Source organism: Hemiscyllium ocellatum, chromosome 34 (assembly GCF_020745735.1).
Source record: "Hemiscyllium ocellatum isolate sHemOce1 chromosome 34, sHemOce1.pat.X.cur, whole genome shotgun sequence".
Taxonomy (NCBI): domain Eukaryota; kingdom Metazoa; phylum Chordata; class Chondrichthyes; order Orectolobiformes; family Hemiscylliidae; genus Hemiscyllium; species Hemiscyllium ocellatum.
Window position 1 is genome coordinate 32,663,240 of NC_083434.1, and position 26,079 is coordinate 32,689,318.

Below are 26,079 nucleotides of genomic sequence, written 5' to 3' on the forward strand. Positions count from 1 at the left end.
CATTGTACTCTGAGGTAACCCTCTTCGCTGTCCACTACACTTCCAATTTTGGCGTCATCTGCAAACTTACTAACCCTACCTCCCTATGTTCACATCCAAATAGTTTATATAAATGACAAAAAGTAGAGGGCCCAGCACCGATCCTTGTGGCACTCCACTGGTCACAGGCCTCCAATCTGAAAGGCAACCCTCCACCACCACCCTCTGTCTTCTACCTTCAAGCCAATTCTGTATCCAAATGGCTAGTTCTTCCTGTATTCCATGTGATTTAACCTTGCTAACCAGTCTACTATGGGGAACCATGTCAAATGCCTTGCTGAAGTCTATATAGATCACGTCCACTGCTCTGCATTCATCAATTCTCTTTGTTACTTCTTCAAAAAACTCAATCAAGTTCATGAGACATGATTTCACATACACAAAGCCATGTTGACTTTCCCTAATCAGTCCATGCCTTTCCAAATACACGTAAATGCTATCCCTCAGGATTCCCTCCAACAACTTGCCCACCACTAATGCAGGCTCACCAGTCTATAGTTCCCTGGCCTTTCCTTACCCCTTTCTTAAACAGTGGCACCACATTACGCAACCTCCAGTCTTCTGGCACTTCATCTGTAGCTACTGATGATACAAATATTTCTGCAAGGGACCCAGCAATCACTTTCCTAGCCTCCCACAGAATTCTAGAGTACGCTGATCAGGTCCTTGGATTTATCCACCTCTATATGTTTTAAGATATCCAGCACCTCCTTTTCTGCAATATGGACATTTTTCAAGATGTCCCTATTTATTTCTCCACATTGTCTATCTTCCATACCCTTCCCCACAATAAATACTGATGCAAAATACTTGTTTGGTATTTCCCTCATCTCCTATGGTTCCACTCATAAGTTGCCTTGCTGATCTTTAAGGGGCCCTATTCTCTCCCTAGTTGCCCATTTGTACTTATTGTATTTGTAGAATCCATTTGGATTCTCCATAACCCTATTTGCCAAAGCTATCTCATGTCCCCTTTTTGCCCTCCTGATTTCCCTCTTAAGTATACTCTTACTGCCTTTATACTCTTCTAAGGATTCATTCAATCTATCCTGTCTATACCAGACATATGCTTCTTTCTTTTTCTTGACCAAACCCTCTGTTTCTCTAGTCATCCGGCATTCCCTACCAGCCTTTCCTTTCAACCTAACAGGAATATACTGTCTCTGGACTCTCATTTTTGAATGCTTCCCATTTTCCAGCCATCTCTTTACCTATGAACATTTGCCCCCAGTCAGCTTTTGAAAGTTCTTGCCTAATACTGTCAAAATTGGCCATTCTCCAATTTAGAACTTTAACTTTTAGATCTGATCCATCCATTTCCATCACTATTTTAGAACTCTTAGAATTATAGTCACTGGCCCCAAAATGCTCCCCCACTGACACCTCAATCACCTGCCCTGCCTTATTTCCCAAGAGATGGTCAAGTTTTGCACCCTCTCTAGTAGGTACATCTACAGACTGATTCAGAAAGTTTTCTTGTGCACTTAAATTCCTCTCCATCTAAACCCATAACACTGTGACTGTCTCAGTTGTATTGAGTCTTTTTATTGGTTAAATGCAAATGAGTGTTTTGCTCAGCCATTTTAGAGGGCATTCCAAAGTCAGCCACATTGCTGTGTGTCTAGAGAGTCGTGTAGGCCAGATCAGGTCAGGATAGCAGATTTCCTTCCCTCAAGGACATTAGTGAACCAAATGGGTTTTTAATGACAATAGTTGTACGGCCATCATTGGACTTTTAATTCCAGATTTTCAAAAAATTCAAATTCTGTCATTAGTTGTGGTTAAGAAGTTAACAAGCCCACCAACATAACACAATCATAATGCCATGATATGAGGGAATTTCCTGGATGGAGAAATCTCCACGTTTCTCCTCCTGGCAAAAAGTAAGCAAACCTGCAGAACAAATGGAGCCAGAGGTGTGTCAATCTTATGTTGTGCCTGACTATCAGGATGTTAGGATGCCATTAAGAGATATGGTCATGATGTCATCATTGAATCATAGCCTATGACCTCAGGGTATAAAGGCTTCGGACTCCATCTTACCCTCAATCACTGGAAGCATGGCACTCTACTGGAAGCATGCTGCTCTGTTGTAAAATCGAGTTACTATGTCAGGTACTTATGTACATAATATTTGTACATGATAGCTAGTTGTAATAAATGTCTGTTGGATTCTTTAATATCATGATGTTGATAGCCACTTTCTCATATTGTGGACTACAAAGTAAACTCCATTTTCTGAACGACAAGGATGGGGAGTATTTCATTTGGTTAATTGAATTTCGGATAATCAAATGCCGGATAACATAGTTTAGCCAAGTATCAGGAGCATAAGATCTTGCTGATCTGAACGGTGGCTCAGTGGTTAGCACTGCTGCCTCACAGTATCAGCGACCCAGGTTCGATTCCCGCCTCAGGTAACTGTCTGTGTGGAATTTACACATTCTCCCCGTGGCTGCATGGATTTCCTGTGGGTGCTCCGGTTTCTTCCCACAGTCCAAAGATGTGCAGGTTAGGTGAACTGGCCATGCTAAATTGACCATAGTGTTCAGGGATATGCAGGCAAATAAAGGGTAGGGGAATGGGTCTGGGTGGGTTACTCTTTGGAGGGTCAGTTTGGGCTGAAGGGCCTGTTTTTATACTGCAGGGATTCAAATTCTAATAATCCAATATCCGGATAATCGAGGTTCCTCTTGTGTAATATAAACATTGCTGCATCAAATAAAATGCCTTGTTTGAGGCAAGCTCACATCACTGACCACTCTCCTAATCCTCTCAATGGTTATTTCAAGATTTCTTCCATTTCCACACAGTTGCTCAGAGTTAGCCAGGAGGATCATGACAGTCTCATGATGCTTGTTATTAGTACATAAAAACTACAGGAATCTGTGGTGAGGGACAGGTAGCATTGAGGAGGTGGGAGGCTGCAGAAGGATTTAGAGAGTGGGCAAAGAAATGGCAGATGGAGTACAACATGGGGAATTGTGAGGTCATGCACTTTGGTCGGAAGAATACAGGCATGGACTATTTTCTAAATGGGGAGAAAGCTCAGAGTGCAAAGAGGCTTGGGAGTTCTAGTCCAGGATTCTCTCAATGTAAACCTGCAGGTTGAGTCAATAGTTAGAAAGGCAAATACAATGATGGTATTTCTTTCGAGAGGACTTCAAAATAAGAGCAAAGGTGCACTTCTGAGGCTTGATAAGGTTCTGGTCAGGCCACATTGGGAGTATTATGTGCAGTTTTGGGCTCCATATCTCAAGGAAGGATGTACTGACTCTGGAGTAGGTTCAGACGAGAAGAAAATGATCCCAGGAATGAAAAGCTTATATGGGGAACACTTGAGGCCTCTGGGTCTATACTCAATAGAGTGGGGTGGGGAATCTAATTGAAACTTACAGAATATTGAATGGTGTTGACAGAGTGGGTGTTGGGAAGATGTTACCATTGATAGGAGAGACGAGGACATGAGGACATATCTTTAGAATAAAGGGAAGACCTTTTTGAACAGAGATAACAAGAAGCTTGCACTTCTAAATAAACGTGTTGGACTATAACCTGGTATTGAAAAGCGTGGTGCTGAGAAATTATAGCAGGTCAGGCAGCATTCAAGACAGCACTATAACCTGGTGTGTGTGATTTTTAACATTGATTTAAATGACAAACAGCAGTGGACCCAGAACCAGTCCTTGCCGCACACCGCTGATCACAGGTGTCCAGTCAAAATGACAACCCCCTACCACTACTCTCTGTGTTCCACCATCAAGCAAACTTTGTATCCTCTCTCTCCCTGGATCCCATGTGATCTAATCCTACTAATCTGTCTACCATTCAGGACTTGCTAAAGACCATGTAGGAGATCTCCCACCCACAGCTTCCTACCTCATAGTCCGAGAACCCCGCACTGCCCGGGTCTACCTCCTTCCCAAGATCCACAAGCCTGACCACCCTGGCCAACCCAATGTCTCAGCATGCTCCTGCCCCAATGAACTCACCTCTACCTACCTCAACACTGTCCTATCCCCCCTAGTCCAGGAACTCCCCACATATGTTTGAGACACCACCCACGCCCTCCACCTCCTCCAAGACTTCCGTTTCCCCGGCCCCCAACGCCTCATCTTCACCATGGATATCCAATCCCTCTACACCTCCATCCGCCATGACCAAGGTCTCCAAGCCCTCCGTGTTTTCCTCTCCAGACGTCCCCAACAGTACCCTTCCACCGACACTCTCATTCGTTTGGCCGAACTGGTCCTCACCCTTAACAATTTCTCCTTTGAATCCTCCCACTTCCTCCAGACCGAAGGGGTAGCCATGGGCACACGTATGGGCCCCAGCTACGCCTGTCTCTTTGTTGGCTACATAGAACTGTTGATCTTCCCTAATTACACCGGCACCACTCCCCACCTCTTCCTCCGCTACATTGATGACTGCATTGGCGCCACCTCGTGCTCCCGCGAGGAGGTTGAGCAATTCATCAACTTCACCAACACATTCCACTCTGATCTTAAATTTACCTGGACTATCTCTGACACCTCCCTCCCCTTCCTGGACCTCTCCATCTCCATTAATAACGACCGACTTGACACTGACATTTTTTACAAACCCGCCGAATCCCACAGCTACCTGGATTACACCTCTTCCCACCCTACCTCCTGCAAAAATGCCATCTCGTTTTCCCAATTCCTCCGCCTCTGCCGTATCTGCTCCCAGGAGGACCAGTTCCACCATAGAACACACCAGATGGCCTCCTTCTTTAGAGACCGCAATTTCCCTTCCCATGTGGTTAAAGATGCTCTCCAAGGCATCATGTCCACATCCCGCACCTCCGCCCTCAGACCCCACCCCTCCAACCGTAACAAAGACAGAACGCCCCTGGTGCTCACCTTCCACCCTACAAACCTTCACATAAACCAAATCATCCGCCGACATTTCCGCCACCTCCAAAAATACCCCACCAGCAGGAATATATTTCCCTCCACACCCCTTTCCGCCTTCTGCAAAGACTGTTCCCTCCATGACTACCTGGTCAGGTCCACGCCCCCCTACAACCCACCCTCCCATCCTGGCACTTTCCCCTGCCACTGCAGGAACTGTAAAACCTGCGCCCACACCTCCTCCCTCACCTCTATCCAAGGCCCTAAAGGAGCCTTCCACATCCATCAAAGTTTTACCTGCACACCACTAATATCATTTATTGTATCTGTTGCTCCCGATGCGCCTCCTCTACATTAAGGAGACTAGGTGCCTCCTAGCAGAGCGCTTTAGGGAAGATCTCCGGGACACTTGCACCAATCAACCACACCGACCCGTGGCCCAACATTTCAACTCCCCCTTCCCAATCTGCCGAGGACATGGAGGCCCTGGACCTCCTTCACCGCCGCTTCCTCACCACTAGACGCCTGGAGGAAGAACACCTCATCTTCCGCCTCGGAACACTTCAATCCCAGGGCATCAATGTGGACTTCAACAGCTTCCTCATTTCCCCTTCCCCCACCTCACCCTAGTTCCAAACTTCCAGCTCAGCACTGTCCCCATGACTTGTCCGGACTTGTCCGACCTGCCTAGCTCCTTTTCCACCTATCCACTCCACCTTCTCCTCCCTGACCTATCACCTTCATCTCCTCCCCCACTCACCCATTGTACTCTATGCTACTTTCTCCCCACTCCCACCCTCCTCTAGCTTATCTCTCCATGCTTCCAGCTCGCTGCCTTTATTCCTGATGAAGGGCTTTTGCCCGAAACGTCGATTTCGCTGCACTTTGGATGCTGCCTGAACTGCTGTGCTCTTCCAGCACCACTGATCCAGAATCTGGTTTCCAGCATCTGCAGTCACTGTTTTTACCATGTAGACAATGCCTACAGCAGTAAGTGTTCTCATTGTCAATTTACAAAATTTAAGAGTCTCTGGGAATTAAAGATGCAACTTAGTTAATAAAAGAAAAACTGATTTCTTTTCCAATGTTAGAAGATCTTACCGACTCCTCCCAGGTAGGGGGAGATGGAGTTCCAGACACCAAAACTGCCTTTCCGGAGTCTCTGTCCAATTGCCAATTCAATGTGAAGTATTGGAATCCCCTCAAAGATCAGTGCAATAATGTATGGGATTAAAAAGGCTCCTGTGACCACAAAAGAAAGAATTTCAGCCTTTCTTTCACTTTTCTCTCCACAAGCCTTCACCTCTTCGATATTGTTACCTTTTCAGCGTTTTTGTATCACTATTTTTGACCACAGGAGGGATTTGATAAATGTAGTTATGTTTTAAAGTCAAGCATGTTTCCACAATTTGAAAAGAAACTGAAAGTCAGTAAAAAGCCACCGAGCTGCAATTTGATTGCTTTCCCCAAACACAGTCATTAAGGAGCATTTTAAAAAATCTATCATCATAATGGATAAACACCTCACAACCACTGTGTCGGGAAGTCTCAGATCCATTTTGGCTACAAACTGAGGGGTATTAAAAAAAGAGATGCAAAGGAGCTGGCAGTTAGTCAGGATTTTTAAACCAAAATGAAGGCTGTGAATCCTAGCGGAGGTTACAGAAATGGAGGGAACCAGGTGGATCTTGTTTAAGCACTAAATAGGCATTTGGATGTGAATAGCTTTCTCATTGTTTTATGTTATTATAAGATACTGCACTGTTACTGAAGAAGTGTCACTGCACTCAAAATGTTGACTCTGCTGTCTCTCCACAGATGCTACCAGACCTGCTGAGTCTCTCCAGAACCTTCTGCCTTTTTCTAGACTTACAGCATTCACTGCTCTGAGTTTTATTACACTATTTTCTATTCCCTTTTGGACTATAAACCAGACTACTGTATACCTAAACATACCAGGAGAGGTTTTGCAACTTGAAGATCAAGTGGAATTGGGTGATTTGTATGTTAGCTGCACAAGGTTATGTACGTTGGATACTCTGTGAGATAGAATGGCACCATGAGTCTTGAATTAAGGAAAACTGCCTAGTGACAGCTTCAGATTGATCTCGCTGCATTTGTTATGGACCTGCGCAGACACCCAGAAGCTGGCAAACAACAGCATATCTCACCATCCCTCTCTGGGAGTGAAAAGACAAAAATTGAAGATTAAAAATAAAAGAATTTGAATACAAGGGAAAGTCCAGGTCCACCCAGTTTGCTAACCTTTGTAGTTATAATGTTCACAGGCCGGTCTGTTTTGACTTTCCTCTTCCCCTTTGAAGACTTCTTGTTTGAATTCCCTTTGCATCCTTAGGTGAGGCATTCTGTGAGTCTCACTGTAGATAGTCACTTCAATTTTGATTAGATTAGATTCCCTACAGTGTGGAAACAAGCCCTTTGGCCCAACAAGTCCACACTGACCCTCCGAAAAGTAACCCACCCATCCCATTTCCCTCTGACTAATGCACCTAACACTATGGGCAATTTAACTTGACCAATTCATCTAACCTGCACATCTTTGGACTGTGGAGGAAACTGGAGCACTCGGAGAAAACCCACGCACACACGGGGAGAATGTGCAACCTCCACACAGACAGTTGCCCGAGGCTGGACTCAAACCCAGGTCCCTGGTGCCGTGGCAGCAGTGTTAACCACTGGGCCACCGTGCCGCCCGTCTCTTTTTGTTAACAAACACATTTTGGAAGCCCAAGTTAAAAATGTCGATAGTACTTTGGTTCAAGCTATGGTCATGACACCAGTACAGCAGTCCATCTGGTAAACTGATCATCTTGGTGATTGAATTGGGAGATGGCTTGTGGGATAGTGGGGCCTGATTACCGGCACTCTCTTACCAATTGAGTCACAATATTATTCATCTCATATAAAGTCCAGCCCCCTGCTATGCTGGATTTGAACCCATGTCCTCATTAAGGCCAATTGGAAGATACAAATCAAAACCAAACTGTTGCCCTGCGCATTTACTTTGTATAAACTAGCAACCAATCAATTTGCATCTGTCCCTATCTCATTGGTCATCGTCAGAGATATCATCTCTCTCTACCCTCAAACTACTTGGAGTCATTGTCATAGAGTTGTACAGCATGGAAACAGACCTTTTATTCCAACTTGTCCATGCTGACCAGATATCCCAAGTTAATCTAATTCTATTTACCAGCAATTAGCCCATATCCCTCTCAACTCTTCCTATTCATCCAGATGCCTTTTAAATGTTGTAATTGTACCAGCCTCCATCACTTCCTCTAATAAGGAACCCTGATGAAGGGCTTTTGCTTGAAACGCCGATTTTCCTGCTCCTCGGATGCTGCCTGACCTGCTGTGCTTTTCCAGCGGCACTATAACCTTGAGACTTATATGTGTGTTGAGAGTGTAAGGGGCGGAGAGAGAGAGAGAGAGCGAGAGAGAGAGTGTGTGTGTGTATGTGTGTGTGAATGTGTGTATATGTGTGAATGAGTGTGCGAATCTGCATACTTGATAGTGTGTGCAAGTGTGTGTCTGAGACAGAGCGTGTGTATGAGAGAGGGTCTGTGTGAGTGTGTAAGAGTATGTGAATGTGTGTGTATGTGTGCATGCTTGATGGAGTGTGTGCACGAGTGTGATGGAGTATATGCCTGTGAGAGGGTGTGCGCATGAATGAGTGTGGGTGTGTGTGTCTGAGAGAGAGTGTGTGTATGAGAGATGGTCAGTCTGAATGTGTAAGAGTGTGTGTGTGTGTGAGAGTATGATAGAGTGTACAGTGTAGTGGGGTCACCTGTAGTGTGACATGAACCCAAGGTCCCGGTTGAGGCCATCCCCATGGGTACCAAACTTGGCAATCAGCCTCTGCTCGGCCACTCTGCATTGCTGTGTATCCTGAAGTCCACCTTGGAGGATGGTCACCCGAAGATCCAAGGCCATGACCATTGATGTGTTCCCCGACTAGGTGGGAACATCCCTGTCTGCTGATTGTTGCATGGTATAACTCAAGGATGGGATTCCAACACACTCTTACTTCACACCTTTAATGCATTGTCTGAGCTGAAATGTCACCATTTTTTTTGTAAAACCTTAAGTTATCTCAGGAATGTGACTTGAACAAAGTTCTGGGATTTACATATTTATCAGTTGAAACCTGCATCCCCATTCAAAGTGATTAAAGACTAAACAATGATCTAGGTTTGTTCAATACATCACATCAGTTGTATGACACCATGATCTTTTACTATAAATTCTGTGTCCTATGACCCTGACCCAGTAGCTACATGGTGAAGGAGCAGCACTCCAAAAGCTAGTGCTTCCAAATAAATCTGTTGGACTATAACCTGGTGTTGTGTGATTTTAACTTTGTTCACCCCAGTCTAACACCGGCTGCCCCACACCACAGCCTGAGAAAGGCAGCTCCTTGGTGACTGTTCACTGAACCAACATGTTTGCTGCAGGAAGGGCTAGGAGATATATCCCAATCCCAATTCAGTCGGGACAGGAATTGAATTCCCCTCTTTGGGTGTTGCATGTATGATGTACAAGCGCAGTATCTGAGTCCCTCAAGCCTCCTCAGCCTTTGGTTAAACCCCTTCTAAATTAAACATTGGAAGAATAACGTTGCCCAGTCATGTATTTAGTTCAGGCCACTCATGCAAGTTATGAGCGCTGCTGTGCCCAAGAAAATGCCTCAGGCAAGACTTGAGATTTATATCAGGAGAAAGTGAAGGCCACAGATGCTGGCGATCAGAATCAATAAGTGTGGTGCTGGAAAAGCACAGCCGGTCAGGCAGCATCCGAGGAACAGGACAATCAACATTCCTGATGCAGTGCTAATGCTTGAAACGTTGACTCTCCTGCTCCTTGGATGCTTCCTGACCATCTATGCTTTTTCAGCACCACACGTTGAGATTTATAACAGCGCACTTTTGGCTGGCCTACCCTGTGTACCCTTGTGATAGTAATTCAAAATCAAAAAGCATACTGGGCAGGATTAGTGACAGTTCAAACACCAAAGAATACTTAAACTTGACTGTCCAAGGAAAAAGAGACCTGCACCTGAAAGATAGTTTAACTCACGTCTGAAACAAGAAAGGGAGGAAAAAGCCTTTTCCCTAGATCTGATCGCATGAATGAGATTGGAACTGGATGAGTGCGTTCCAATCCAGCTGGACAATTGTGGAGAGATGGTGGACAAAAATAGTACGATCAAGTCTACGGGCAGTTTGAGCCCATGAGAAGGGAGTGCGTGTCTTATTCAGAGTCATATAGGATATAATTTATGTTTTTGACTCAGTGGTTAAGACATTAGATCAGACGTAGGCTATTTGAGCCACCAGGTCTACTCCACCATTCACTGAAATAAAAGCCAATCTGATAATCTTCAGCTATTATTGCCTGCCTTATTTCCATAATCCTTAATGCCCTTAATAACTAAAGATCGGTCTGTCTCAGCTTTTAATATAGCATTATTTTTTATTGTTATGATTTTAGATTTTATTGTCTCGTGCATTCAGGAATACAGGAGCACAATGAAAAGTGTATAATGTGCACTTTTCGGTACCAAGGTACCTAGGTACAAAGAAAAACAAGGTACAAAGTAGTCAGAGAAGCAAGAGTTTAAAAGTTAAGTATTACTTCATAAAATGTAGAAAAGTAAAGAAATAAGGTAATAATTAACATTAAAGTCTTTTGTAGTTTGAACGAGGAAAATAATGGAATAAGTTAAAAGTTCAAGAGTCTTTGTTGAGTCCTCCATTTAGCTCACTCCCCAGGAGACCTCAGCTGTCTGTTCTTGATATCACCACCACAGATACCGTCACTGCTGCTGAAACTAATATTCCTCATGTTCTGGCCTCAACACTCCTTTGTGGTAAATAATTCCATAGATTCACAACCCTCTGAGAGAAGATATTCCTCCTCATCTATGTCTTTAATGGGTAACTCCTTACTCTGAGCTTATGTCCTCTGCTCCTGAACTCTCTGAGTGATTGTGGTAAAGGTGGGAGACTCCTTATGGAATTCAAAAAAGCAGCTCCAGCCCAGCAGTACTAATGCTTGAAATGTTGACTCTCCTGCTCCTTGGATGTTTCCTGACCATCTGTGCTTTTTCAGCACCACACGTTGAGATTTATAACAGCGCACTTTTGGATGGCCTTGGAGAGGTGACAGCACGGCAAAGAAATTTGGTGAGGAAACGAGGTTGGAGATGAGGCAGAAGGTTACAGGACACAGTGGGTCAGGTTTGTTTTGAGAAGGATGATGGTAACACATATAAAGGACTGTGGAAAAACACTTAAAGTGAAAAAAGCATTACCAGCATAGTCTGACACAGATAGCAGGAAGAGGATTTGGGTCATCAGTAGTTCAGTGAAAATAAGGGTGAAACAGCAGTGAATGGGTCTCATGGACAAGATGAAGGGGAACAATTCCAGATTCTTTCTCTCTACATTACTGCAATCCCTCAGCTCTGACATTGCTATTTTGAATTGGTTTGTAACCTCTCCAGTGCTTTGAACTAGCTGCCTAAAAGGGAGGTAGAGGCAGGAGCCATCTCAACATTTAAGAAGTATTTGGATGAACACTTGAAATGCCATTGCACAAAGCTTATCGGCGAAATGCGGGATAATGGATTGAGAGTAGATAGGTGCTGGATGACTGGTTTGGACATGATGGGCTGAAGAGCCTCTTTCTGTGTGGTAAAAAGAAAGAAATTGCAGGACCCCTAGCAGAGATATGGGTGAAGTGCCAGAGGACAGGAAGGTGGCTAATGTTGTGCCTTTATTTAGGAAAGGCAGTAAGGAGAAGCCTGGGGACTAAAAACCAGTGAGTCTGACATCAGTGGTGGGTGAGTCATTGGAGGGGATTAGATTAGATTACTTACAGTGTGGAAACAGGCCCTTCAGCCCAACAAGTCCACACCGACCCCCGAAGCGCAACCCACCCATACCCCTACATTTACCCCTTACCTAAGGGCAATTTAGCATGGCCAATTCACCTAACCCGCACATCTTTGGATTGTGGGAGGAAACTGGAACACCCGGAGGAAACCCACGCAGACACGGGGAGAACGTGCAAACTCCACACAGTCAGTCGCCTGAGTCGGGAATTGAACCCGGGTCTCTGGAGCTGTGAGGCAGCAGTGCTAACCACTGTGCCACCATGCCACCCTGAGAGATAGGATTTGCATGCACTTGGAGAGGCAAGGATTGATAAGGGATAGTCAGCATGACTTTGTGCGTGGGAAATCAAAACGCACAAACTTGATAGAAGTTTTGAAGGACATAACCAAAAAGATTGATGAGGGCGGAGACGGTTATGTTGTCTACATGGGCTTTAGTAAAGCCTTTGACAATGTTCCGCATCATAAATTGATTAGTAAAGTTAGATTACATGGCATTCAGGGAGAACTTGTCAATTAGATACGAAATTGGCTTTATGGTAGGAGACAGAGGGTGAAGGTAGAGGGGGATTGTGTGTTGGACTGACGGCTTGTGACCAGCAGTGTTTCACATGGGTCGGTGCAGGGTCCATATTTATACAAATGGTTTGTGTGAGAATTTAGGAGGCACGGTTAGTAAGTTTGTAGATGACACCAGAATTGGTGGAATAGTCGACAATGAAAAAGGTTAACTAAGATTATAAAGGGATCTTGATCAAACGAGTGAATGTTTTGAGGAGTGGTAAATCAGGTTTAATTTGGATAAATGCAAGTTATTGCACTTTGGTAAAGTAAACAAGGGTAGGATTTATACAGTTAATGGTAGGGCCCTGGGTAGTGTTGTCGAACAGAGAGACCTATAGATTCAGGTACATAGTTCTTTGGAAGTTGCATTACAGTAGCCAGGGGGTGGGGGTGGGAGGGGTTAAGAAGATGTTTTGCATACTTGCCTTCATTGCTCAGACCATTGAGTATAGGAGTTGGAATGTCATGTTGAGGTTGTACAGGACATTGTTGAGGCCACTTTTTGAGTGCAGTTTTGTTTGCCCAGCTATAGGAAGGATATTACTAAATTGGAGAGGGTTCAGAAAAGATTTACCAGGATATTGCCAGGACTGGAGGGTTTGAGTTAGGGGAGGCTGGACTTTTTTCACTGGAGTTTAGGAGGTGAGGGATGATCTTACAAAGGTGTGAAAACTCATGAGAGGCAAGGATAAGGTAAATACCAAAGGCTTTATTCTGCCCTCATCAATCTTTTTGGTTATGTCCAGTCTTCAAACTGACGGACATATATTTAAGGTGAGAAGAGTAAGTCTTAAAAGGGATCTGAAAGGCAACTTTTTCCCACAGAGTGGTTTGTATGCGGAATGAACTGCCAGAGAAAGTGGTGAATGCGGGTGCAGTTACAACATTTAAGTGACATTGAGGTAAGTACAAGGTTTGAAGGGGTTTTGATGAAATGCAGGCAAGCGAGACTAGTTTAGTTTTGGAAACTTATTCAGCATGGGTGAGTAGGTCTAAAGGGTCTGTTTCTGAGCTGTATGTATGATTCAATGACTCTATGATTCCATGATTTTATGGCTCAAGTTCATCCTGTCTATAATTCTTCAGCTGAGGCACTTTCCATTTAGCTCTCCAGGATGACCAGCTCACTGGGAGAAAGTGAGGTCTTCAGATGAGATCAGAGTCGTGAGTGTGTTGCTAGAAAAGCACAGCAGGTCAGGCAGCATCCGAGGAGCAGGAGAATCAATGTTTCGGGCCAGAGCCCTTCATCTGGAATGCGCCTGGTCATTCATCAGCTCACTGGTCAAGTGCAGTTTTAAAGTTGGTCCGACCCATTCCGTGCCACCCACCATGTCACCTAAATCTGCCGGAAAAACTGTAAGCTGAAATAAAAGCGAGCTGTAAAGAGCAGAACCATGTTAATATTTTACAAAATGGTGCACAAAAGGAACATGCATTTTTGTTTTCCTTTTGTGCTGGATGTAAATCAGAACCAACAGCTCTGGGAGCAGGAATTAACCCATCCATCTTGCGATTTGCCAAGACAGTCATGTTGAAGATGTTCTGCTGGATTGTGGATGACATCAAGGGGAGTTCGCAGGCCCCATTGCGTCAAACAGTAAATCTCTTTATTTGGCTAAAGAAACTGCCAGGTCAGTGGATATTTTGGGCAGAGTCCATTAAATGCTTTGAGGTGATGTGGATGAGAGGAAATCCGATCAGATCAATATTCTCTGCTCCTGAGAATAGTAAGATTTCTATCAGCTACTAAACTGAACTGATACTTCCGTAAGTCATTCATTCACATTTGTTAATAATCATTTACAAGCTTCACACAACAAACATTTCAGTCTTCGTGGATTTCATCACCCACTCCTGTCCCTCACCAATTGTAGGGTCAACTGAAAGTGAATAACTCACTTAAGTGGAAATTTGAGAAAGACACTATTGAAGTAGAGTTTCTTCAAAGGTGTTTCTGCCTGCTTTCTGACAAAGCTACTCAAGTCAATCAGCTTGAATAACTCTAGCCAGAATTGTAAACAATTGCCTGACAATTTCTACTTTGTAAATGTAATTTAAGTCATGGCTATCACAGCATCAGGTAAAGTAACAGTCCCATTTCCACACCTTTATGCCGGACTGCCTCTCATTGTTGGAACCTTCGACATGGACCAGAAATCATTGGAATTAAAATCTGAGAGAAATGTAAAATGTGCTACTGATTTGTATTACTCTCACACAAAATCAAAATTGCCTCAATAACTTCTAACTACCCTTTTAAACCACCATGAAACTCATCAAAACCTGACTCCCGGTCTGTGTCTGTCTCTACTTTTTAATCTATGTCCACTACTTGTATAGAAGTTTTATAACTGACAACCCACACAGGAACAACACTGCCTCCAACACACTGACTGTGAGGTATCCATCATTTACCAAGACAAGCTGATTAAGCATTATTTAGAGTCTATCAAAATAACATTAAAACCTTATTAGTTAGTACTTCACCCGTCTTTCATCTCAGTACCTTTTTTAAAACTGCCATGTAAATATATTCTTTGTTTCAAAACACAACCTTTAATTATAATTTTCAGCTTTTAAATCTTTTTCCTGGCATGATTGTCAATGATGTATGAGGATGATTGAGGGTAAGAAACGATGGACTAACATATGTACATCATTAAAACATGTTAAATGTTTATATATTGGGTCAAATTAACTCCTCATCATCACATAAACAGTCACCTTTTCTTAAGTTTATTAAACAACAATTTGTCGACAGACCATCAGTTAGAGGTTGTCTAATTCACAGAGACAATCACATTAATAAAAACTGAAAGAACTGTGGATGCCGTAAATCAGAAACAGAAACAGAAGTTGCTGGAAAAGCTCAGCAGGACTGGCAGCATCTGTAAAGAGAAATCAGAGTTAACCTTTCAGGTCCGGTGATCCAAGAGTCTTAGAATCATAGAATGCCTACTGTGTGAAAACAGGCCATTAGGCCCAACAAGTCCACACTGACCCTCCAAAGGCTCTGCTGAGCTTTCCCAGCAACCTCTGTTTTTGTTTCACGATCACATTGGTACTAGGTGGAAGAATCGTCATTGTTTTACAAAAATGAATTCATGAAAGTTACCTCATTGTAGAGTCTCGTAACATTCTGAGTATACTTAGAAAAGTATCAAGGAATTTGTAAATTATACTCAAAAATAACCAACTGAAAATGACCATTATTTCAAAATAATGATTGGGGTTTCTTCTAGGCAGAAGACGGCTTGATGATCACAGCACTTCAGTCAGGTTGTCATGCGAAAAGCCATTATTGAAGACCCTTTCATTTTGAAGTACCATGGGGGCTATTGATAGGCAAACACTTACAGTATTTTATTGATGCTCCTTTGTGCATTATTTCTATGTAGACATTAAACCTCTAACTTTGAGTGCTTCACTGTCTCTGCTAAAACAGTGAACGGAAGGATATTTTCTCCCGTGCTAATGGTCATTCTCTATCCTCTAACTGTGCCGTAACACAAAGTGACTTCGGAACTAGAAATACCAAAAACTCAATCAATTCGTATAAGCTTCTCTGCAGAGAAGGTGCTTGTGTACTCACCACCTCCATACGTCTGACAGAGGTTGGGGAACCTCCATACATTTCCCAGTCCCACAGCAAGTCCTACACAGCTCAGGACATATTGGAACTTATTGTCCCACTTTGGTCTCTTTTCCTTCAGAACATCATTGGCTTCGCCTACAACACAATCATTCTCCTTTCCTGCTGCCATCTGGTCCAACTGAGGTCAAGTGAAAGGAAACATTCGGATAGCCAACTACCTGGTTTTCTTTCATTTAATGTGTCATGTATACTGGATAATCTGGCACTGAGAATAATCTGAAAATTATATGCAAACAGAGGACAACAGAGGGTCAATGCCATTTGCTCAGACATCCTGAATAAACACTGAGAGTATTGTGTGCTTAAGTGCTAATTAAAATATAACACTCTGCCAGAAAAGACAGCTTCAGGCTGTCAAATAAATAATGACATTTGTTAATGGATAACAAGGTGACAGAAAGTTAAAACAGCACGATGGCTCAATTGGTGGCACGGTGGCTCAGTGGTTAGCATTGCTGCCTCACAGTGCCAGGGACCCGAGTTCAATTCCTGCCTTGGGAAATTGGCTGTGTGGTGTTTGCACATTCTCCCTGTGTCTGCGTGGGTTTCCTCCCACAGTCCAAAGATGTGCAGGTTAGGTGAATTGGCCATGCTAAATTGCCTGCAGTGTTAGGGGCATTAGTCAGGGGTGAATGTAAGGGAATGGGTCCAGGTGGGTTGCTCTTCGGAGGGTCGGTGTGGGCTTGTTGGGCCAAAGGGCCTGTTTCTGCACAGTGGGGGATCTAATCATCTAATCTAAACCTATTTCTGAGAATAAAACGGGTGTGAGGTGGGGAATATTTAACAAATCACATCTTTGAAGATGTTCTTAACTACCCCTTGCATGTAAATTCATTCAAACACTAGCAAGTACCCCTAAAATGTGCCTGTCACCAGATTATCTAGTTCTCTGTGATGAAAGAAATATGTTAAGAAAAGCAGATGAGCCTTAACCTCAGGCTACTTGGCTTGGAAGGTTAGAGACACAATCACTGCACCACAAGAGCCCTTTTAGGCCTTGGGATTGGAATGGAGTTCATGTGTTTCACGGGAAGTATTTTCAGAGACTGTGTACTGCAGGATTGAGCCTGCCACAGCCACCCTCAGTATAATTTGCCAACTGCTGAATCTTTACTTTTGGATGCTGTTGGGTATACTGATAACTTTGGGATCCGCTGATAACTTTGGGATCCGCTCAGATCAAGTGCTATGACCAGATTCCAAAGTGCATACACATGTAAATACTTACACAATGGAAAGGTGCCTTTTTAGAATCAATATTCCTTGCTCCTGGAGGAACTCTCCTGGTCCGTCAAAGGTTCCGTTGAGAGGCTGGGCTGGGAGTAAAGTTGGAAAATAGGCCACCGGGTCAGCGAACCAATGCATTCTGCCCCCTGAGTGAACTTTCTAGGGTCAGGGTGGGGACTCTGCATGTCAAAAGTGACACCAGGGGAAATAGGCAGCCCCACTAGAATTGTTCTGACACTGATTTCCACCCCGCCCTTACCCCCACCCCAGCCACCCCTCCCCACCCCTCCCCGGGAGCTTTGAGCCCCCGCAGGCATTGTATCTTCCTAGTGGTGGGCTGCCAATGATGTCCTCTCTCAATTTCCCTAGCTCCAACCTACTGGGATGGATGATCACAGCAAGGACTACGGAAAATGCCATCTCATACTTTCCCGGTCAGGTAAGTATTGCCTTCACTTCCAGGCATCCTCCTGGTCTGTTGTCAACCTCACTCTCAGTTGTACCCATCTCTCCAGATGGTGTTGCCAATTAGACACTGTACTGGATGTCCCAGCAGGTTCCCCATTCACTGGCCTGTCTGCTGTTCTAATCAAATGAGACTGGAGTTGACCGGTTCTTAATTGGTTGCCCACAACAGGGTAATGAGTGATGTCTCGCCAAATCCAGTACAGAATTGAGGTCAGGTTGTTATTGTCCCAGCTAGGCGGCACGGTGGCTCAGTGTTTAGCACCACAGCCTCACAGTGACGGGACCTGGGTTTGAGCTTTGGGCGACTGTCTGTGTGGAATTTGCACATTTCCCGTGTATGTGTGGGTTTGCTCCGGTTTCCTCCCACAAGTCAATGATGTGAAGCTCGGGTGAATTGGCCATGCTAAATTGCCCACAGTGTTAGGTGCATTAGTCAGGGGTAAATGTAGGGGAATGGATCTGGGCAGGTTACTCTTCAGAGGCTCGGTGTGGGCCAAAGGGCCTGTTTCCAAACTGGAGGGAAACTAATCTAATCTAATTCACTCTGTAGAGTGGTGAGACCATGTTCCCAGGGTGTGACCTCCCCAAAAACACTCTGTGGAGTTCCATTCCCTGTTGTGAAGCATGGGGTGTTTCTCTATAAAACCACAGATGATCATTGTTTTGATAGTACGGAGCTTAAACACTGCTGAAAAGTGACACAAGGTGAAGATGATTCAACTTGCATTCATCAGGATTGGAATGCAAGAAACCAAACTTTGAAAGAGATCAACAATTCACATAGCATGATGAGAAGGAACTGATTGGTTTTGTGAGAAACTAAGCTCACACACTTCAATAATTTCAGTCCGAGACAAAATCTGAATCAGTAGTGTCCTTTATTTTACTCTTGCAAGAGGGTGTGATGTCCACTGTCTACAAGGCAAGGGACACACACACCGAATTCAACGAATACTCGATATTTATGTAATTTGGTTTCTATATTTTTTGTATTTCATTGCTCCTCCCGTTTACATCTTCCACCTCCCTAAGACCGGTACCCATTACTCCTGTTTATCTCTTGCCTTATCTGGCCTCGTCTGTGACAAAATGCTTATTTCTGGCCTCACAAGGCCATTTGACCTCATCCCGCTGTGGGTCATTGTTAGGCATATCCTTTCCTTACCATTATCTACTCCCTCCATCTGTGCCTACCCTCTCAGCATCTTATCATTAAGACCCTTTTAATTGGGGTTTGTTCCTGCGTTTCTGTAAAAGTGGGAAACAGATGTTTATACCTATTGTTTGTACAGGTTAACTGCCTCCCCTCACAGCATCTTATCCAGTCGCCTGTAATATCTACCATTGTTTTGCGGTCCCATTTCATTCTTGCATACAATTTTAGCTAATACAAAAAACAATTATGCATTTCCTCCACATAGTTTCCATTCTTGTTGACGCAGCTCTTGGCTGAAACAATTACACACTGGTGTGAGTTCATTTACTTTGTATAAGTAATTATAATTGCAGAAGTAACACTACTTTACCTATATCCCACAGTTTCATCATGATTGGTACAGAGATGTAGTAGACACTGTTAACTGTCAATTTTAGTTAGTTGATGAAACTCAGACCAGGCACTTAGATTTGTATTGGTAATAGTATCAGAATGGGGAATGCAACAGGGATTGGCAGTCTCAATAACCCTTTCCTCAATGGAAAGTGGGCAATGTCTCCTCAAATTCCTTTTGCCTACAAAAAGCAGGATCCATTTTGTGGATACATGTATCTGCCAGCATGCACAATTGCATTGCACCAAAACTTCAACGAGCAATCTTAACTTAGGTTGTAGTGTAATTCTTAGCACAGTCAGGATTATTCAATAAATGTTATCCAACAGCAAAACACATCTCAAATCTAGACTGGCTGAGCATGTTTAACTCTGGAGACGGTCAAAGAGATGTGTCTGCGAATCATTGGGATGTACAGCCTAAACACCTGGTGTAATGTGGGGCCTGAGACACATATCCCATATTATTTGCTTGTGCAGTGGGTAAAATTCCTGTTTGTGTTGATGGGGGGTCAGCATCTGTTAATGGAGAATATCACTTGTGTGTTTTCAGCATCATAGCAGCACCTGGACCTGTTGCTCAAATCTTCTGACTCACTGTCTCTGTCCAGAATATTCTGAGGTAAACTGGGATTCATTTCAGGTCCACTTTTAACTACCAAATGTCCTTTCCTGAGTTTGTTCAAGATACAGTTGAGTGCCCTAAGACCGGACATGAAACCTGTTAAAGATTATCAGTCAGGCTCGCGCCAGAGATTGACTTACACAAGGCAGACATTCACACATTCACACACAGGACCCTGCCCTTTGTACAGAAAAGGAATTTATCCATAACTTGCATCTTTCTCATTAAGGAAGCAGCTATTGAAATTGTTATTTGCTGAAGAATTACCCTGTTTGGTCTGAGTTTAATCAGCTCACCAAGACCAACAGTTAACAGTTCCTGCTGTGTCTCCATGCCAACCATAATCTAACCAATCAGCATTTCTTCTTCTCTCTGCATAAATTATTGTTTCCTTTCTAAGTTTGGTTTTCTTGTGTCCTAATTTTGATAGAGGCCAAAAAAAAACAATTTAGCTTTGCATCTTTTTTTTAGCAACAGTTGTAATTTTCATCTTATAATGAAAATCATTGTGCCATAGATGGGCCTTGGTAAAACCTGTTACCATGATCACATTTAGAAGGACTTTCATGCAAGTTCTTAACAAATTATGGTCAATGCAAATTTTCTTGAGAGCACGAACTTTATTTTGGATCAAAAGTTAAAGTAGTTATCTCCTAACTTTCTATCAAACATTGCTGAAATGTGAAGGAAATAAATACGCAAAGTTATTCTCTGCATTCACTTTAAAAAGAAAATTATTCATGGAATGTGGGCCTTGCTTGCAAGGCAATTAACAGTGCTATTAAGAAGGGATCTCCAGAGTTTTGCTCAAGCAACAGCGAAGAAATGGTGATATGGTTCCATGTTAGGATGGTGTGTGGTTCGGAGGGGCACTTGTGTGTTGTGGTGGTGCTCTTGTGATTCTGCTGTCTGATTGTTTCAGGGTGGTTATGGATTTGGAAAGTGCTGTTGAAAGGAACCTTGACGTGTTTCTGTAGTGCATCAAAAATCATCAAGATTCAGTCAGGCAGGATGATTAAGATTTATTGACTTCAATATGGTCTGTACAAGAACCTGCAAGTGCTCTCAGCTTTCTCTTTGTTTTCCACAGTCCCCTGTGTTGTGAGCATGTTCACAATTCTCATTGTTTCATGTCTGACTGGTAAGTACAAACAGCAAAGTCCACAATATCATCACTGGCCCTTCTAGCCTTTTGAATCATTAACCTTTGGTTTTGCAAATCAGAAATTGGAAGAGGTGTCCTTTCCAGGTTGGTCTCGCAACGTATCGAAGAGGCTTTTTTGGGCTGGTGTCCAGGAGGAGATAGCACATCAATTCATACGGGGGGGCCCCCTAAAACATCTGAATTGAAAGTTGTCTTTTCATTGCAATTCTAGGAAAGGTCCTGGCTTAAATTGGTAAGAAAGCCATGTTGCATCACCTCCGCTCAGCATATTAACAACAGTGACAGGAAAGAATTGTGCATGTTTTACTGGTTTATGGCTTACAGATATTGGTCCCCTGACAAATGCCGATCTGAAATAACAACATCGACACCAACAACAACAACCTGCATTTATCTAGCACCATATGTACAGTGAAATATCCTAAGGTGCTAAAAACATGAATTTAAAGGCTGCAATACTTCAATGGCAGTATAAATATCCCTTTCACTTAATGGTCCAACCTAACAATTCAAAGGCATCCAACCTCTGTTTCTGACCCGTTTCTCCATTAAGATACAAATAAACAAGTGGACATTTCTTGAAGCAATGATGAGCCAGGAAGTTGTGCACAGCATCATCATATCGAAAAATACCGCTTTAAAATAAAAAATATGAAGAAATTTAGACATTTGCCACATTCCAGTAATGCACTTTTTTTTGGGTTTGAATTCAGCTTTTGTGAGATTAAGCAAGTAGTGCAAATAGCCTTTGTTGGTTTGTGGAGTTAAATCTTATTCTGTGTTCCATTCACTGAGGCAACCGATGTTGAATGGACCAGACCCTGCTTGTCGTCATTCTTCCGGCACCGATTCCTGATAAACATGTACAAGGCTGTACAAGGTACGGCTAAACTTGGCACTCCAGCCAGAATGACAATGACCACCGTCACCCATGAAGGATAAAGCTTCTCCTCGAGGTTGGGGAAATTTTCCTGTGGAGAGATGCAGAAATAGCCACCAGTTACAAAGTCAACATGTACACCAGGGTGGCCAAGATGGCAGCCTTCTCCAAGGGACTCATTCACACATTCTAAATAGTCACAACTGAGCAGGATTTTATGGTCATATGTCCTTGAGGTATTGCCCCTAAGATTCCTGTGTGACCTCCTTATTCCCCACCATGACCTGTCTGCAATTGTACGGTGAAATGGGCAAGGTCTAGGTCGCCATGTACACCCTCGCATCAGTTGAGGCCCCAAGTGAGCAACATGGCCACTTCTAGGACTCTTTCTTGCTTATCTTCAAGGGTCTCCTTTCCACATCAGGCTGACATCTCTCTAAGAGACCCTGCCATCTAAAAAATCCCATCCATAAGCAACCACTGTTGTGGCAAAAAACAGTAATCTGAAACATTCAGCAGAAATTCCATGCCGATTTCTCTGCAGTGGGGTTGGGTGTGGTCAACATGGAGCTCATGTGCGCTGTTTCCAAAATCCCTCCCCCTTTTAAAACTGGGGAAAATGGCAGTTTATATTGCTCAGAATTTTTCCCAGTCGAATAGTCACTCTATGTTTGTTTTCTAATAGACATTGTATTTTGTAAGAGACTTCACTTAAGACATATTCAACCCAATGCAGAGAATTAATTTGATTAGATTACTTACAGTGTGGAAACAGGCCCTTCGGCCCAACAAGTCCACACCGACCCGCCAAAGCGCAACCCACCCATACCCCTACATTTACCCCTTACCTAACACTACAGGCAATTTAGTATGGCCAATTCACCTGACCCGCACATCTTTGGATTGTGGGAGGAAACCGGAGCACCCGGAGTAAACCCACGCAGACACGGGGAGAACGTGCAAACTCCACACAGTCAGTCGCCTGAGTCGGGAATTGAACCCGGGTCTCTGGCACTGTGAGGCAGCAGTGCTAACCACTGTGCCACTGTGCCGCCCACAAACACTCCTCACAGTTTCAACTATGTTTATAAAAATCAAATCTAGACCCAAATACAGGGCGACCCCCCCCGAATCTGCTGAATCGTTTTCCACGTTTCAGTTACCTGCAGATTACCACGCTCCAAACCTATTATAGGGAACCAGGGACCAGGAGGCTGCCGGGAAGGTACATTTCCCATTGAAATGAATGGGTTCACTCCTATCCGCAGTTTTGGGCTTCTATGGTAGGTCCTGGAACATATTCCCTGTGGGTGTGGGGGGGGAACTACTGTACAGACGGTGAAAATATTATAATGGTCAGTACGTAAGAGAAAAACCAATGTGGAGTCAGATTATTCTGCGAGTGGTAATGGAACAGCAAATTAAAGGAGGTTTCATTATAAACATGTTTTTGATTAAAAATTCAACTTGCTGCTTATAAAAAATGAGCTTTATTAACTTCAACGTATACTTACATACTCTGGATTCCAGACAATGTACGTCAGCTTCTCTCTCACTTTAATTACAAAATAAAACAGGAATATGACCAACATTATGAGAGGACTAATGCCTCTCCACATGACTTGCCAGAAGATATTTGGCTTGTGCCCAATCATCCATTTGATGTCATTATTGAATCTGTGAAGAAACAGGGTAAATCATTGGAAACATGTATCAAAATCGCAAGGAGATTCCACATCCGTCCTGAGCAGGAGACCATAACCCAGGACCTTCATGACTATAACTAACATAACTGCTCTCTTCCACATATCGAGACAAACTAGTGCACCTTTTGGGAATGACTGACAAGTCACACATTTGGGGAGATGAAGCTCATATGTAGGAATAATTTTAAAAGCAAATTTACTTTTGGTACCTTCCCCAGTCACTGCCAATTTTGTTTTTTTTTTCTCCTGTAGTCTCCCCTGTATAGAGTGCAGTCCATTTCCACAGCCAAGTATCTGATGTCTGATCATCCTCACATATACCAGCCTTGGGTCCAGTTACTAGTGGTGTACCTCAAGGATCTGTTTTGGGACTACTGCTGTTTGTCATTTTTATAAATTACTTGGACGCAGGCATAGGTGGATGGGCTAAGAAGTTTGCAGATGTCACTAAAGTCGGTGGTGTAGTGGACAGTGTGGAAGAATGTTGCAGGGGACTTGGATAAACTGCAGAATTGGGCTGAGAGGTGGCAAATGGAGTTCAATGCAGGTCAATGTGAGATGATTCATTTTGGTAAGAATAACAGGAAGGCAGAATACTGGGTCAATGGAAAGATTCTTGGGAGTGTGGATGTGCAGAGGGATCTTGATTTCCATGGAAATAGATACCTGAAGGTTGCCACCCAGGTTGATAGTGCTGGGTGCTAAGATAGTGCTAAAAAGGCATACGGTGTGTTAGAGAAGAAGGAAAAGAGAGGATTTGTTAGAGACATACAAGATAACCAGAGGATTAGATAGGGTAGACAGTGAAAGTCTTTTTCCTAGGATGATGATGTCAGTTTGTATGAGGGGGCATAGCTACAAATTGAGGGGTGATAGATTTAAGACAGATGTTAGAGGCAGGTTCTTTACTCAGAGAGTGGTAAGGGTGTGGAATGTCCTATCTGCCAATGTAGTCAACTCAGCCACATTGGGCACAGTTAAACAGTACTTGGATAAGCATATGGATGATGATGGGATGGTGTAGGGGGATAGGCTTAGAATAGTTCACAGGTCTGCGCAACATTGAGGGCCAAAGGGCCTGTTCTGCGCTGTACTGTTCTAAGTTCTATGTTCTATACTTGTATCTTTGCTCCCTAACCTGTAGGTCAGTTATATTCTAGGTCGATGTGCTGAATGCAAATTTTGCTTTCTGTTTTCAAAGGAAAAGTAAGATTTCAAAATTCAAGCACAATAGTTGGAAACCAAACAAGATATCCAGATAAGATAAAGATGGTTCCTATTAGGGTCAATACTATATATCTCATCACTTTATAATGTAAGCTAATCTTGTTAATTCAAAGTCAACTTGCTCAATAAATCAAGTTACCCAATGGTTTAAAATAAGCAATTTGACAAAATAGTGGCTGTAAATAGCAGGTTAACATGAAAAGATGTCACAAGGCACTTAACTGGAGCATAACAGATAAAAATAATCAGACTAAAGAAAAGACAAGAATAGAAATTGCTGGAAAAGCTCATCAGGCCTGGTAGCATCTGTGGAGGGAAATCAGAGTTAAAGTTTCAGGTCAAGTGGCCCTTCCTCAGAACTGGCTTCTCAGATGCCGCCAGCCCTGCAGAGTGTTTCCATCAATCTCTATTTTTTGTCTCTGTTCTACAGCATCCACACTGTTTTTTCATTAGATTAAAGAAGGGATTGTTAGGAAGGGTGACAACAAGTTTTGTCAAAGAAGTAGTCTTTAAGGATGATCTTAAAGCAGGAGAGAAAAGTTGAGAGATGGAAAGGCTTACAGATGGAACTCTAGGTATGACAGGGCAAAAGGATCTGGGCGGAGGGGTGGTTAGGGCTAGATGATTGTGGAGGAGGCTTGACAGAGTGGTGATAGGGAGCAATTAGACCATTTGAGGTCAAAGATGGGTTTTAAATCTGAGGCAGTGATGGACTGTGAGGCAATGTAGGTTGGTTCGCTCAGGGCTGGTGATTGATTGGAACTTGGTGATGAGCTAGAATAAGGCAGCAGACTTTGAAGGAACACAAGTTAATGGAGGTTGCTGCTGGGGGGAGGCTTGTCAGGTGAGCATTGGAATAGTTGAGACTGAAAGATAGAATGATGGTGGAATCCATAGAGGTTTCAGACGTGGTCTTTGCAGTGAAGGAAGTGTGGAACCAGTTACAGATATTTGACAAGTGGCTTGACAACACAGCGCTAGTGGAGTAATGGATTCACTTGTCTGTGTCAGTGTAAATGTGGAATCCCAGGAGCTGCACACGATGCAAAATAGGAGGAGGCTGAGGATAAACTCTTGCAGGGTAGTTAGGGGTCAGAAATGAGGACGTGTGCTATTTTGTTGACAAAGTTACATGGTGAAATCTCCAGGAAGCCGACCCCAAATATACTGTCAACTAA

The 26,079-nt window shown here is 43.4% G+C and overlaps 2 protein-coding genes across 2 annotated transcripts in view; both read right to left on the reverse strand.

Moving 5' to 3' along the window:
- LOC132832162 (sodium-dependent neutral amino acid transporter B(0)AT3-like) overlaps window positions 1-16,163 on the reverse strand; it is a 56,442-nt gene extending 40,279 nt beyond the window's left edge. Inside the window, exons 1-2 of the mRNA XM_060849910.1 lie at window positions 15,992-16,163; window positions 6,015-6,155 (exon numbers count right to left, since the gene is read on the reverse strand). Coding sequence (XP_060705893.1) covers window positions 6,015-6,155; window positions 15,992-16,163 — 313 coding nt within the window. The remainder of the gene's footprint in view (window positions 1-6,014; window positions 6,156-15,991) is intronic.
- A 5,689-nt stretch (window positions 16,164-21,852) lies between these two features.
- LOC132832354 (sodium-dependent neutral amino acid transporter B(0)AT1-like) overlaps window positions 21,853-26,079 on the reverse strand; it is a 44,102-nt gene continuing 39,875 nt past the window's right edge. Inside the window, exons 11-12 of the mRNA XM_060850295.1 lie at window positions 23,483-23,645; window positions 21,853-22,059 (exon numbers count right to left, since the gene is read on the reverse strand). Coding sequence (XP_060706278.1) covers window positions 21,853-22,059; window positions 23,483-23,645 — 370 coding nt within the window. The remainder of the gene's footprint in view (window positions 22,060-23,482; window positions 23,646-26,079) is intronic.